This window comes from Curcuma longa, chromosome 7 (genome assembly GCF_044706935.1).
Source record: "Curcuma longa cultivar G26 ecotype Majalengka, Jawa Barat chromosome 7, ITB_CL_G26_1.1, whole genome shotgun sequence".
NCBI lineage: Eukaryota > Viridiplantae > Streptophyta > Magnoliopsida > Zingiberales > Zingiberaceae > Curcuma > Curcuma longa.
In genome coordinates, this window is record NC_133867.1 from 2,931,137 (window position 1) to 2,945,888 (window position 14,752).

At 41.2% G+C, this 14,752-nt stretch overlaps 2 protein-coding genes across 3 annotated transcripts in view; both read right to left on the reverse strand.

The window, feature by feature from the left end:
- Window positions 1-2,820: 2,820 nt before the first annotated feature.
- On the reverse strand, window positions 2,821-4,252 carry LOC141831991 (putative F-box protein At4g22030). The gene has a single exon (XM_074719445.1). The coding sequence runs from the start codon at window positions 4,185-4,187 to the stop codon at window positions 2,922-2,924; it is 1,266 nt and encodes a 421-aa protein (XP_074575546.1). The 5' UTR covers window positions 4,188-4,252; the 3' UTR covers window positions 2,821-2,921.
- Window positions 4,253-10,654: 6,402 nt separating this feature from the next.
- The window catches only part of LOC141831676 (putative RNA-dependent RNA polymerase 5), a 38,557-nt gene continuing 34,459 nt past the window's right edge, over window positions 10,655-14,752 (reverse strand). The window contains exons 12-15 of one of the 2 annotated variants that reach the window (XM_074719089.1): window positions 12,167-12,317; window positions 11,551-11,689; window positions 11,185-11,348; window positions 10,655-11,093 (exon numbers count right to left, since the gene is read on the reverse strand). In XM_074719089.1, the coding sequence (XP_074575190.1) occupies window positions 10,857-11,093; window positions 11,185-11,348; window positions 11,551-11,689; window positions 12,167-12,317 (691 nt within the window). In that variant the 3' untranslated portion in view covers window positions 10,655-10,856. Of the gene's footprint in view, window positions 11,094-11,184; window positions 11,349-11,550; window positions 11,690-12,166; window positions 12,330-14,752 lie in introns of both variants that reach the window. The other variant, XM_074719088.1, reaches the window with a different exon arrangement.

The following is a 14,752-nucleotide window of genomic DNA, read 5'->3' on the forward strand; positions in this document are numbered from 1 at the left end:
CTTGGCCTTGGACGGGGAGACCTTGGTGTTTCTCGAGCAAACTTCTCAACAGATCTGCTCCTAGCGCTTTGGTCCTCTAAGATCAGGACCTCCGACTCCCAAGGATGTTTCTTCGAAGCCCCGACCTTTGAGGAAGGCTTCTGAGCCTCCTTACGGGTATGCTCCTTTGTACTTGCTCTAGAAGGGCGCAGAGTCGATTGCTTTTTCATTGCCAGGGATGCATCGGTGGGGAGGTAGATCCTGCAGGCTCAGGCGTTCTCTCTGTCGTCTCTTCAGGAGCGAAGAGGTCTGTCGCTGAGGTCAGTTCCCACTTTAGTTTCTTGCTCATAGAAGCGCTATACATGACTTTTTCTGTAAAAAATAAAAAATTTAGTCATCCAAAAGCAAGAAAAAGAACAAGATAGATCTTACTTAGGGGGATGTCCAATTGTGCAGTGACAGGGCTCAACTCTGCTCGGTATAGCAAGGCTTCATTCTTTGTCAACAGGATAGCGGTGGTCTCTGAATATGCGGGTTCTGCTCAGTAGTCACCTAAGAGGGGGGAGATCGGAAGGTCATCTAACCAGGAGCTAGGCCAAGTATAAGGTCGGGGAGGTTTCACAAAGAAGAGCCGACTCTTCCAACCTTTGTGGTAGGAGCGACAGTCGCTCAGAAAAGTGCTCGGCGATCTGGCTGTGAAGTAAAAAACTCCAAGCTCGATTTGCTAGAGATAGAAAAGGTAGTGGAAGGTAGTCAGATCAAGAGGGATTTGGTAAAGTTTGAATAAGATGGTCGCGTTATAGATCAGGCGGTAGGAGTTCAGGACTAGTTGAGATAAAGAGACTTGGAAGTATTGGGCCAGCTCTTGTATGAAAGGATGGATGGGAAAACTCAACCCGCCGGATAGCTGACCATCAAAACAGGTGATATATCTAGTGTGCGAGTTGTGCGGTCGATGCTCCGGCAAAGGAACCCTAAGGTCGTGATCTGTGGGAATGCCGAAGGTCACCCGAAGGTGTCCAACGGTGGCTTGGGTGAGGGAAGATTGCTGAGATTCGTACCACCTATCTACTAGGTTGATGTCGACCATGGATTGAGAAAGGAGAAAATGCAAAATGGCACAAAGAACTTACAAAGACGTTGGACCAGGAAGATGAAGACGAAGACGAAGAAGGCAGAGGCAAAGAAACTGATGAGGGCTAGAAAATGCAAAGTAACTAAACGACACTCTCCCTGTTAACCTAATATACAACAACCATGGCAGGGCTTTTGGACTGATGGATCATGTTCTTTTTCTGTCTACCGTTGGCTAGGGTAGAAAAAAGATTTGAGAGTCATTCAATCATCATCATTAACAATCTGTAGGTACGCAACACGAAGTGGCATGACGGTTTGTCAGACAGGTGTAAGCACTATCGTCCGATGAAGAAGTCATATCAACGCTAGGGCGTTCTCTCCGTTGAATGCGATATGACACCCGCAACGTCGTTGTCACATATCTCTGTCCACCATTAATACCACACCACACGTCAGCGCTAACACAACATGCTGTTGGCACATGCGCGAGCGTGAGCCCATTTAACAGGCCTTGCGAGTAGAAGGACTAAACCATTAAACATGGTCCAGTCAGTCGGACCACACCTTTTTCGACTAGACTTGAGGAATGAGCTTGTGATGCAGGTGTGATGGGTGATATGACATCCTCTTGGGCAAAGGTCAACAGTCAAGCAAAAGTCTAAGCTGAGGCCAATGTGGCAGTAAGGGTCAATGGGAAGATGGCTACGCTCGAAGTGAAGCCAGGTCAAGATGGACTGATGTCTTGGCCTCAGATTGCCACCGCAGTCCCGAGGTCCATCTCATCCATGCTGTCTCGGCCATCTCAATCCCGAGTGTCATCTCAGCCACGCTGTCTTGGCCATCTCAGTCCCGAGTCCCATTGCGGCCATGCCGTTTCGACCATCTCGGTTCCAATTCCCATCTCGACCATGCCATCTGACCATCCCGAGTTCCATCTTGGCCACGCCATGTCGGCCATCTCAGTCCCGAGTTTCATCTGGGCCATGCTATCTCGGCCATCTCGGTCCCGAATCCCATCTCGGCCATGCCGTTTTGACCATCTCAGTCCCGAGTTCCATCTCGGCCATGTTGTCTCGGCTATCCCGATCCCCAATCCCATCTCGACCATGCCGTCTCGGCCATCTCGATTTCGAGTCCCATCTTGGCCTTCACCGCCATCTTAGTCTCGGACCTCATCTCAACCTCGAGTGCCACCTTAGTCCTGGGTCTCACTTTTACATAGTCTGTGAACTCCGGCCCTTCGTGGATCCACTAATGGGGGAATACAAATATTCATGAGGACACGTGGTGGCATAAGAATAAATAGACGATTACGAGGTTGTCAGATCTGATCCACTCAAATACCTTTTTTCCTATATATAAGGCTAAAAGAAAATGGCTATCGGATTTACCCCCCTCATAGGTTGCCATAATGACACCATCCTTTTCGACGTGGAGACGCTTTCAGATGACTACAAAAATCCTAACACAAGATTTTATTCTAGTTTGCTCGCTCTGAACTCTTCTCTCTTCATCTTCCTTTCTAAAAAATAACTTTTTTCTTTCGAAGAATCCTAATTTGAACATCAGACTGGCCTACCGGGACTCTCCGGTACTAGTCTAACCTCCTGTTGAAGTGTCTTTCAAATTCCTATCGTCTTCCCCCTTGAGCTCTTTTAAAAAGTTATACATACGTTGAATTGTTCATTGACGGATGACTTAATCATCCGTAATGTTTAACCAAAACACTACCGCATGAGCAACAAATGATGGAGATCAACAATATGAACTAGAACTTCATGTGTCCAATCAATTTGGTTAACAGTGAAAGTTCAGAGAGAGAGAGAGAGAGAGCAGTGTGGATCCAAAAAGAGAGAAGGCGGCGTTCAGAAGAGTTTGCCGGCGAAGCCTTGGAAACCTTGGACGTCCTCCTCTTTGCAGGAAGGAGAGGCATACTCGGCAAAGTCTTGGAACTCCGACGTGCTTCTTCCCAGTTGCAATGCCAACTTCAACTTCAGCAGCTCCCCGTTCTCCCTCTTCTCCACATCCTCCTCCCTCAGGTTCATCTCGATCTCCTCCTGCAGCCACTTGTAGAAGCCCGCGTTGTTCCTCAACAGCTCGAACAGCATCCCCACCTGCCCCGCGTGCTCCAGCGTGTTCACCACCGCCGCCAGCGAGCCGCCGACCACCGCGAGCAGCACGGGAAGCGCCCCCAGCGCTGACGTGCCTATCAAAGTCGACCCCGTGAAAGCCAGTCCGCCGAAGACCGGCCCTGCGGTGGCTAATGCCCGGTTGAAGCGCAGGATCACCTTCCCGAGGTTCACGTACTGTCCCTCGTCCTTCACCTTCAAGACCTTGAGGAGGCCCTCCAGCTCTTCTTCCAGCTCTTTGCTCCACCCGTTCTTGTCCCTGGTTTCGCACGCTGGGTGGCCTTCCTTCTCCCTCGGACGTCGTGGCTCCGGCCACCAGCGACTCGGCTCCACCTTCTTGGGGAACTTGTCGAGCATGCCGGGGAGCAAGGGCAGGGGGTAGGCCTTCTCGAGGGCCAGCACCTTGCTCATCGCCTCCGCCACGTCAGCCTCCGCCGGCGCACGCAGGGAGAGGCCGTCCTGGATCGACCTCTCCAGCTGCTTCCACATCCACGTGGCCTTCCTCTGCTCCTCGGCGAGCTGCGAGGGCTGGAGCTTGTTCACTATCACCATGATTCCGGTGGCGACGCCGAACAGGAGCATGGAGGAGATCTTGAGCGCCGAAAGCTGCGGAGTCGCCGCGTCGATGGGTACGGAGGAGAGGCCGGCCATGAGGGAGCCGATGAGGGTGATGGAGTTGATGGAGTTGGTGAGGAGGTGGTTCCAGTTGTTCCTCTGCGCTCCGATGATGGAGTGCATGTTGGCACGGTCGGCGACTGCCTCGGCTATGGCCAGAATCTTGGCGACCGACTCGTTGTCCCGGTGATCCGCAGCGGTGCTTGTCGTGGTAACGGTGGCTACGTTGTCTGGTCTCAGCATGAGTTCCTCGACCTTGATCTTGTTTGCTACTCGCCGGAGATAGATGCTTTGGGGTCGAAAATTGGATGGGGGATTAAGAGAAGCATGAATTCTCGGGCGAGATGATGAAGACGACTGCAAGTTGTGGATTCCAACAGTTGCCATGACCAAGGATCTCTCTCTCTCTTTTCAGGGGAAAGGGATTGGACTGTGAGCTCGTAGATTTGTTTGAGTTGATACTTGATAGGAGATGAATATATAAATGAAGACTAGCTTCAGATTTGAGAAACACAGGAAGCGGTCGAACATTGAATGTGGAAAGGTTGACTGACTTGGTCGCTACCATCAGGATTCAGACAATAATGGAGTCAGTCAACTCGTTTTGGGTCAAGATGTTTGACTGTGTGTATATTTGAAATAGTCATTTGTGTTTTATACAATTTTAAAAGTTGTAATATTTTTAATTTGATATTTGAAATAGTCACTCATTTGTGTTTTATGCCGCAAAAATTTTAATTAAAGGATTTGAGTAACTTTAGTAAAATGGTGTAATTTTAATTAAAGATAGTACATGAAAGGATATTTTAAATATTAAATTGGGGGTGACATGCTGTTTTGATAATTTTTAAAAGAGGATGTCTTTGGAATTTTTTTTGCCTATTTTTTAAGTCTTGAATGACTTAAAGTTAGTAGCTGGCAAGGTAATAAATAATGATAGTAGTTTATAATTTGCAAAAACTGATGGGCCACATGGGACAACATCAATAATCCTTCAGCATGAATTCATTGTTGCTTTTAGCTCACTTGTAGTTTAGTAGGGAGAGTGTTAATATAATAATAATATTTAAAAAGCAACATAATTTGTTGGAATCATAATTAAAAAAATATTCTGTTAACAAAAGTTGATTTGTCTAATGCATAAAAATTATTATTTTTAATGTTTTTTTATCAATTGTATGCGAATCAATGAAATTAATTTGATCAATTCGATGATTCGATCTTAATTTCAAATTGATTATGTATAGGATCACGATCTTAGAAATTATGATTCGGAATAAACTACCTTCATGATTAGCCTGGGTTAAAGGTAACATTTTAAACGAGGAGTTCAAAAAGGAAGATCATGATAATTTCAAACAGTCTGTAAACACTTATCATAAAGGATAGGATAAAAAACAAAGGCTGGCTAATGGTATGAATCTGTCACACTGAGGAGGTGGATGCTAAGAAAATGTGGAAACAACCCAGGCGAGGAAATGAGTGAGCAAGGAAAGCAAGCATTCAACCGATGTTAAAGATGATTTTGCATTACATCAATGGCAATCAATGGCAAAGGAGGATCTCTTCTAGTTTTAATTTTTTAAATAATTTAGATATTCAATTTTTTAATTTTGAAGGCGATCGATCTGAATCGTTCTATTTTTTTTTAAATAATCTAACTATTTAGTTTTTCGCTAGAGGTAATCAGTCTGACCCCATGAAAATTTTTATCGATCACCATAATAAATCCGAAAGCATAAGTGGTCGGCCTAATAGCCTAATATTTTATGTTTTTCATCTTACTTGAAAAAAATATTTTGTAATACGTTGTAACTAGGAATCAAAATCATGAATACTTGGGAGACTGAAGGGGCGCCCAACCACTGCACGGTAGCCTAGGGGTATTCTCCTTTCAATCTTGAAAGTTGAGGTGAGTGTTTAGGTTGGGGACAAATGTAAATGTTACATGACTTATGCATCAACTATAGAATTGATATAATTTTAATATCACTTAACTAAAAAAATTTATTATACTTTATTTTCAAATATATATTGATACGGTGAAATCATTGAACTGCTACGTGACTACCACGTGACCACCACGTGGCCTTAAAAAAAGAAATAAAATTGTTAAGCAGGATTAAGAAGAATTAAATAAAGATCTGAAGGATTGTTAGTTGACAACCTCCGCCTCGAGTCTTGAACTCGACGTCTACTTGGTCTTAGATGTCGACCTCTTCTCCACCCTAGGTCTCGACCTTGACATCTATTCGGCCTTAGGTGCTGACCTCTTTTTGGTCTCAGATCTCGACTTGAGGTTTTGACCTCGACGTCTACTCGACCTTAGGTGTCGACCTCTTCTTAATCTCGGATCTCGACCTCAGGTTCTGACCTCGGCGTCTACTCGGCCTCAGGTGCCGATCTCTTCTTAGTCTTGGGTCTCGACCTCGGGTTTCAACCTTGGCGTCTGCTTGGTCTTATGTGTCGACCTCTTCTTAGTCTTGGGTCTCGACCTCGAGTTTTGACCTTGACGTTTGCTTGGTCTCACGTGCCGACCTTATCTCAACTTTGGGTTCCGACCTCATCATCTGTTCGACCCCACATGCCAATCTCATCTCAGCCTTGGTTTCAACCTCGACATCTGCTTGACCTTACGTGTCGACCTCGGATTTCGACCTTGGTGTCTTCTCAATATCATGTGCCGACCTCATCTCGACCTCGAGTTTCAACCTCGGCGTCTGATCGACCTCATATGCTGATCTCATCTCAACCTCGGGTTCTCGATCCAATGTCTGCTTGATCTCACATGCTGACCTCATCTCAGCCTTGGGTTTCAACCTAGGCGTCTGCTCGACCTCATGTTCCAATCTCATTTCAGTCTCGGATCTCAACTTCAGTCTCTTGCGCTGACTCCTACCATATGCCAGTCTTAGGCTGAGTCCAAGGAACCGATTTGTCTGTAATATCAAGAAATCCTATTGAGATTGTTTCTTTTGGAGAAACAAAAAAATATCCCGAAAGACACGGACAATTGGAACAAATATATCGGGCAAAAGCACATGTTTCAAAATTTTTCTAAAATTAGAATGCATATTTCGGAACATATCTTAAATGGATATTGACAACTCTATAAAAGGTTGTCCATACCCATGGACACAAGTATGCATACACAAATTCTTAATTTTTCCAAGTCTTTAATCTCCTTCCTCACGTCAAATCCTAACTTGAGTGTCGGAGTGGCTTGCTAGGATCCATCTCCGGTGTCATTCTAACTCTCTTTTTAACTATTTTTCAGGTCCATTTATCTTCTTTGGTGACTATTTTTGAGGAGCGTGCTCGTCAACAATTTATTGGTTGGTGGTTTGACCATCCATAGTATTTAGCCGGAATAAATAGGCGCCGTCTGTGTGAACTCTAAGCCAAGATGCTGCGATGATTAACACTGGAAGAATTACTGGTGAACATAGCTCTGCTAAAGAGAAAAGCTATGGTGAAGCAACGACCGTCACGCTTGAGAAGATTAATAAACTAGTATCCCAAACAATGTTAAAGGTATTACAACAACACTCATTGTTACCTCCTTCAGGAGCTCCTCTTCCTTCGCTAGAAGATCCTTCTCCACCTAAAAAAATGACACTACCATTAGGAGGGAATATACCCTTTATGAACTTTCTTAACAAAGAAACAACTTTTCTGGATGAGGATTCACATGAGTCAAGAGTTGGAACATCTCTACTGGATCACAAAGGGAAAATAATAACTACTGATGAGGTAAGCATACCTCGAATACCTTTCTCTAGGAAAGTTCTCGAGCAAGAGCTTGTTGGTACAGGGAGCACCAGATGATTGGACCTGAGTTTTGATAATGACAAAGGGTTCAAATTAAGTTTGTGAAGTGATCTAATGAGCTTAATTGAGTGTGCAGGTAGCACATGAAAGCCCTAGTTGCGGCTAGGCAAAGGAAGTCCTAGTTGTGGCTAGGCAAAGGAAGTCCTAATTTGAAAGATTAGGTGGAAGATCCAGTTTGGAGGACTGGGCAAAGAAGTTCTAGTCAGGAGGATTAGACAGGAAGTCTTGGCAGATCAAGAACACCAGGCGAGAAGTCTAGGTGGGTTTGGAGGATCAGACATTTAGTAGTGGAAGACCTAGGGGCCAAGGATCGAGGCTGAGCAAAAGTCCAATAGGTCTAGAGGATCTGATTGGCAAAAGGTAAATTCTTTCGAGTGGAGTGGGTGAGGACGCGTTCTCGGTAAGGGGAACAGTAGGCGTCAGTCTGACTTAGGATTTCACTGGAAACCTGAAATAAAGACCAAACAGTTTACACACTGTTATCCTTCCTGTTATATTTTGAGTTTTAGAATAACTTGTAATGTAGGAAAGGAGGGGCTGGAACTTGGCACCCTTATTTGGATCCAGGCGACCAGACGGTCCAGGCACCCAGATTATATTCAGGCGATCGGACGTCAGCTGAACAGACCAACTAGGCAAATGAGGTGGTAGAGTCCCAGTGGTCGGGACACCTCAGCCTCTAGGCGCTCGAATCTGGATAAGGCGCTACGGAGTCAAAATTGATCCGGTAACCTCCACGTCAACATACAAGCGTCCGGAAGGGATACAGGCGATCGAAAGATGCTAAGTCAGTGTTAAAAGTGGATTGACGGGACGACGTGGAGGCACCTGGAAGGACTTCCAAGCACTCCGATCTGACCTTATAAGCAGCTGCGAGAGGGAACCCTAGTATTAGTTCAAGAAGCCTCTACGACGACCTCCTGTGTGCAAATCTTCAATTCGAAATGTCATCGTCACGCCGAGGAGCTGCACCAACTTCTGCACATTCGTTACTACTTGGTTAGTAAATTACATATCACTTTTTATACTTAAAGTTTTAGGATGGTATTACCGATCCTAACTGATTTGTAAAAGCGATAAACTCCTTCTCATAAGAGAGAAGTTATTTTAGTGGATTGTCCATCGGAAATGATCATTAATCGTAGGCCTTGGAGTAACAACCTGTGGTTGTGAATCAAGTAAAATCAACTGTGTTCATTTGTATTCTTTTCCATTGCACGTTCTGATTTTGTGTTTATGCAAGTTTTCATAAAAGAGTGAAAATGCAAAACAAGGCTATTCACCCTCCTCTAGCGCTCCTATTCGATCTTACAATTGGTATCAGAGCGAGAGAAGCTCGATCTTAATGCAACCACTAAATGAGCATTTTTCAATTTTTATTCTTTTTCGCTCTAATTTTTGTTTTATTATTCTTCCCGCATTACTAATCCAAGACCAAGTCTTGATACATTCTGTTTGTTTTTGTTGTGTGTGTAAGATAAATGACTCATCAAGAAGGCTACAACACTACCAAACCACCATTGTTCTCTAGGGAGGACTTCATCTACTAGAAAGGTAGAATAGAGTACCACCTCAAGACACAGGTGGAGATGTGAATTATAATCCAGATGGAATTCACAATTCTCATAGACAACGATGGCATCTCACAGTCGTGTGAAAAATGAGATGCAACTACAAAGAAAAAGATAGAGGCTGACGCCAAGGCAACTCAGATGCTCTAATGCGGTTTAACTAAGGAAGGGCTCAACCGGGTTAGTCTATTCATAAGTGTGAAGGACTTATGGGACAAACTCATCGAGCTTATAAAGGAACGTCAGATTCTAAAGTGAGCAAGCGCAACCTTCTGCTCAACAAGCTGTACAATATCAAGCTGCAAGAAGGTGAATCTACAAGTGAGTTACACACATGGATTCAGCACCTGCTCAATGGACTCCATGCCATCGGACAACCTGTGAAGAACCGAGATATTATAAACTCCAAAATATAACAACAACCTCAAACCCCCAACAAAAAAATATAAGTGTGATCGTTAGTTGTATAACACATACTTAAAACAATTGATTGTCTCAGTATTTTAAAATATATCTACTTTATGACTCAAACAACTTTACTAAAGATACTCTAATTTATGACTCGATGCATGTGACAAAAGAAGACATATTTACTCAGTGATTTCTCAAAGTTCCTTACTTTCTAACTCAGTTGAATCGGACTTTGTAATGCAATTTGAAATCTGAGACAGAGCTCAGGTCTATGTAAGAGTACACGTCCTCTTAGTTTAGATATAGAATAAGTGAGCAAGAGTACAACTACTAGTGTGCAAGTGTGAGCTTCCTTCTTTTGTAAGTCTGTATTGTAATTTCCTAATTTTCTAGTTCTTATAATTTCCTTACTAGTTCTTAATTAATAATTTTTAGTCGATAAATTCCTAGTTACATGTAATATAAGTGTGCTTTATTTAAACCAATGACAACTTAAATATCTTTCTAAGTCAAGAAACAGGCTCCATCTTTTTCTCTCGATTTTTTTTCTCCTTTATTCCTCAGTCCTTACCTAAGTAATCTTATAATGAACAGTAACTATTAAAAATAGAATAATCTTGAGATTGATAAGACTCATGCAAGCTAAGTAAGGCAATAGGCTAGCAACTGTTATAAAACTTGAAGAAAGCCAAGGCACAATAATAAGAGTCTAGTTCTTTAAGATGAGACCCATTGGAAGAAGAAGTTGAGACAAAACTTTAACAGAAGAAGCATACCCTAATTCTTGACCTAGGGAGGAGAGGAGACAAACTCGCATGACTACAACAGAATTTTTAGGGAAAGATCTATTTTTAGAGATAGGCCAAATTACCACGAAGATATAAACACAAGATTACATTTTTGTCCGAATCAAATCAAAGTGAGGTGACAACAAGAGGTTAATCGGAACTTAAATTTAGGGTAGTGCACTTCTGGTTTGTGCCTGGCAAGAGCAATGATTGAGCAAATTAGGAATTTGGCCAAAATGAAAGATTGGCCAAGAACTTCATGTACCTTACCATTATCTAACTCAAACAAGACAGATTTCTTCAAATACATAGAATTTCTCTAGCTCTTTTATTTGAGGGGTAGAGCACACTTCTAATTAATGAGAAGAGTTTAGATACAAAACCCTCAACCATACAAATCCTAAATCCAAATTTTTGTCAAACCCATGCGTACATTTTGTTTTCTCAAATTTTTATTACCCAAGAATTTCTGCAAGTACACTTCTTGAGCAAGGAATCAAGGATTTGTCATCTTGTTTTGATGCGTGAAGCATGCACAGTGCTCGTCCAGCAACATTCCAAGCAAAACTGCACCTACCAACGCCTCCTTTTTGTGCATAATCATATGCTAGATTATAAATAGCAAGAGCCTCCTCAAATACATCATCACGTTTCCTTGGGCTGTCTTCAAACTCGGCAGCTTCATATAGCATCTATTAATTTGCCCAACTTGTCATGAACTTGGGAATGAAAGAACGAGTGACAGATAGTTCATGTCTTTCAGAGTAATTTAATTACACTTACCCACTTATATTTCTTGATGATGTCATTTGCCATTATGTCTTTGGACTCTTCCATTTCGTGTGTCAATGCCTGTGTCATTTCACTCAAATATTTCATGTACCTTGGTCTCCACAATGAGAGGCAAGATTCGGAGCAACTACTGAAACAAGATAGCTTTGATATTCCTGTGAAAAGAAGAAATTAATGTCCATAATGGGACTTGAGAAAAGATAACTGGAAAAAAAGAAACATCTCGATCACTCTGGTAGAAAGTAGAAACCATTACAAACTAGCTTTGTTTCTTCCAAGTTAAAAAGGAGTTGAAACAAGTTATGCAAATTTAAAATTTTGCAAGTGCATTTAGAGAGCAAGGATGACAGTTCTCACCATGAAACTGATTATCTTCAGTTTGTACTGAACCCGCTTTATCAAAGAGCAATCCTAGTATGGATGTTGAAGTATAAGAATTCAACTTCTCCATGTAATGTGGATACTTATCAGCCTTGAGTTCAGGGGGAACATCAATCTTGAAATCAACAATACCAATAATTACACGTTAAAAGAGATCATGATCCTAAGAAGCTAAAAAAAAAAAAAAGAAGGAAAATACCAGAGTACATCTTTTTCACTTTACTACTAAGTCAATAGCTTTACACTACATATATCACAACAATGCCACTTCAACAAGTAGATTAGCTCAATGCGTGCCAGATTTACAAGAAGCATAGGAGGGATAAAAATTAGTTGTAGTTATTATTGCATGTAGATTACTGATGAAAGCGCAATTTAGTGTCAATTAAAAACATCTGAAATCTAAACAATAAAAAAAAAGAAAAATTATAGAAAGTAACTCATTTTGCAACAAATTCAAGAGCTTTCTGTAACAAGATCCAAAATAAAGCACATTGGATACCTTCCTAAAATGAAATGTTAAATGCAACTCAAACAAGATTTGAAAAAAATAGCAAGCAAGACAAAATCAATTTAGTAAGCATAAACTAACCTTCAGTCCACTTTTTGGTGCATCCAATGCAACATAATATATGTCAGCTAACTTAAGAATCTTCTCTTTCAGACATTCTTTCTCCTCCGCACAATCATCGCTTAGAGTCAGCAGCCTATCCATATAGGAAAGCCAACAATCTGCAGCTACACTAATGGTGTAACTGAAAGAAATCAACGTACTCCAAGAGTTAATATGGCAAAAGAATCATAATAAATACAGAACAATGCAATCTAAGAATGCCAGAAGGACTTGGCGCAGAAGAAAGCTTGTTTTTGCTTTAGAAGATTAACTGAAAATATTCTCCAGGTGAGTAAATCCTAAGATCACATTTATGTTGTAGATCCAGAGAGCTTGGCCTGAGCCTGACTTTTAGGGAGAGCCAGCCTTGTCTCCGAAAACGAAAAAAAGAAACTATGTCCAAAGAAAAAGCCAACCAAGCATACTTCAAGGCATGAATCATTTCTGAGTAAGATTGATAAATCCAGCAGAACAGAGCTGGGATGATTCATGCATAGGATTTTTCCCTGTTCTTTGGAAGAATGGAGCTTGTGGAAATCTCTGCGACTGGAGGCAGATGATGCTACAGAAGTGATTGCCAATCAGTCTCATCAAAGATCATCATAAACTTATCTGCAGACCACCTTGCTATGAACATGAACAATCATTTTTTATTTACAAAAGATATATTTGCTGTCATAAGAAGAATAATAGTTGCAATTAATTTTTCTTTGCTGTTACTATTTTCAAACAGATAATGGCATGGGCCAAAGCTGCATTGTTTATGCACTACACTGCTAAGTGTTAATATGCTATCAGGTTTTAACTATGTGAGTTTCGTAGCAAGATTATCATGATCAAGACCCTAACCAGTGGCGGATGTACATAGGGGCCCGGGGGGGCCATGGCCCCCCCCGGCCCACGTACAAAAGGACCTAGTGCGTAAATTACTCGAGGAAATAGTGTAACACGTTACCATTTCCTCATTCATTATCAATATAATAAACTACAATTATTAGTGACGTGATGACGTGGCTTCGAGCTTATCAAATTTTTATTAACAACAGCATGTGGCGAATAAATAAGCAACGTAGTTAAAACTGGACCATCTTTCCGGCCGGTTCGATCAAACTAGATATCGATTGGCTCAATTAGAGCATGCATGTTCCATCTTAATCAACTTGCTCTCTTCACAAACATTTAATTCAATATCATTCAATTAATTAAATTATTCAAATATGGCTACTAATTGATGACTTATTAAACCATTAAAAAATATTAAATATCAACTTCATCGATTACCCTACGTTCTATCTGCCCAGTTAATTAAACAAATATAGTATTATACTTCAACATGAAGCAATCTCTACCAACGTGTCTTTAATTAACATCCCATTTTAATTAGACACTTGCTCGCTAGCTGTTGATGATGTCAAGTAGTCCCCGGGGTCATGTGCCGCGGTAGGATATCCAGATTGTCACTTAGGCACCTGCGATTCTATCCCCAGCTACAGCGTATTTGCAGGAATTTTCCTCCAAATGGGGATCGCAATCAAAGGATGTTGGGCATCTGGGTTGGCCGCTGCGTGCGCTTCCCGATTTACCCTGATGGCCGATGGGAAACTTCCGTGGGACCGGGCCGGTCACCCCCAGGGTTTGAGTCAATACGACTAACTGGGATTATCATTTTTTTTATGATATCGAGTAATAATATAATGATAGATGTAGCTCACATTATTGAGTAAAATTGCTTATTAATATTATTTTTAATATTTAAAATATTTCAAAATTTTAAGTATTTTTGACAATTCAAAGCAAATTGGGTTTTCCTTTCAGTGTCTATCGTTGGACAAATACTTTATAAATGTTAGGTTTTTGTGCTAAGGATTATAAATGTTAATTTAGTTATTCTTTATTTTTTTTATAATTATTTAATTGATTAAGGTTGTACTTAGGTATTTGATATGTATCTTTGGGCAATTTTTGAGTTCAAATGAGTATATCGTTTTCATTATATGGCCCCCCCAAATATGAAATCCTGGATCCGCCCCTAACCCTAACTACGAACATGGAAATCCCTGTAAACATGCAAATAAATCAATCATTAACTATACTATATGTGTAAATCCAAGCTGATTAAATCACACCTCAACATTTATTATTGTAAAATAATACAAGGAAAATCTTATCTTATTACAAGAAACAAACCCCTATTTATACACAAATATAGGAACCTATTTTAGGAGAACTATTCTATAAAAAATATATATCCCTGAATATTCTAATATTCCCTTTCAAGCTGAAGAATATAAATCATATGTACCCAGCTTGTTATATATGTAGTCAATTCGAAGACCTCTCAGTGACTTGGTGAATATATCTGCTAATTGATTATGTGACTTAACAAAATTAGTAAATATTTCACCAGATATGATTTTTTCTTTGACAAAGTAACAGTCAACTTCAATATGTTTCGTCCTCTCATGAAAAACTGGATTCGAGGTAATATGCATTGCGGCTTGATTGTCACATATAAGTGACATTTGTGTAACCTCTCCAAATCTTAGCTCTTGAAGTAACTGTTTG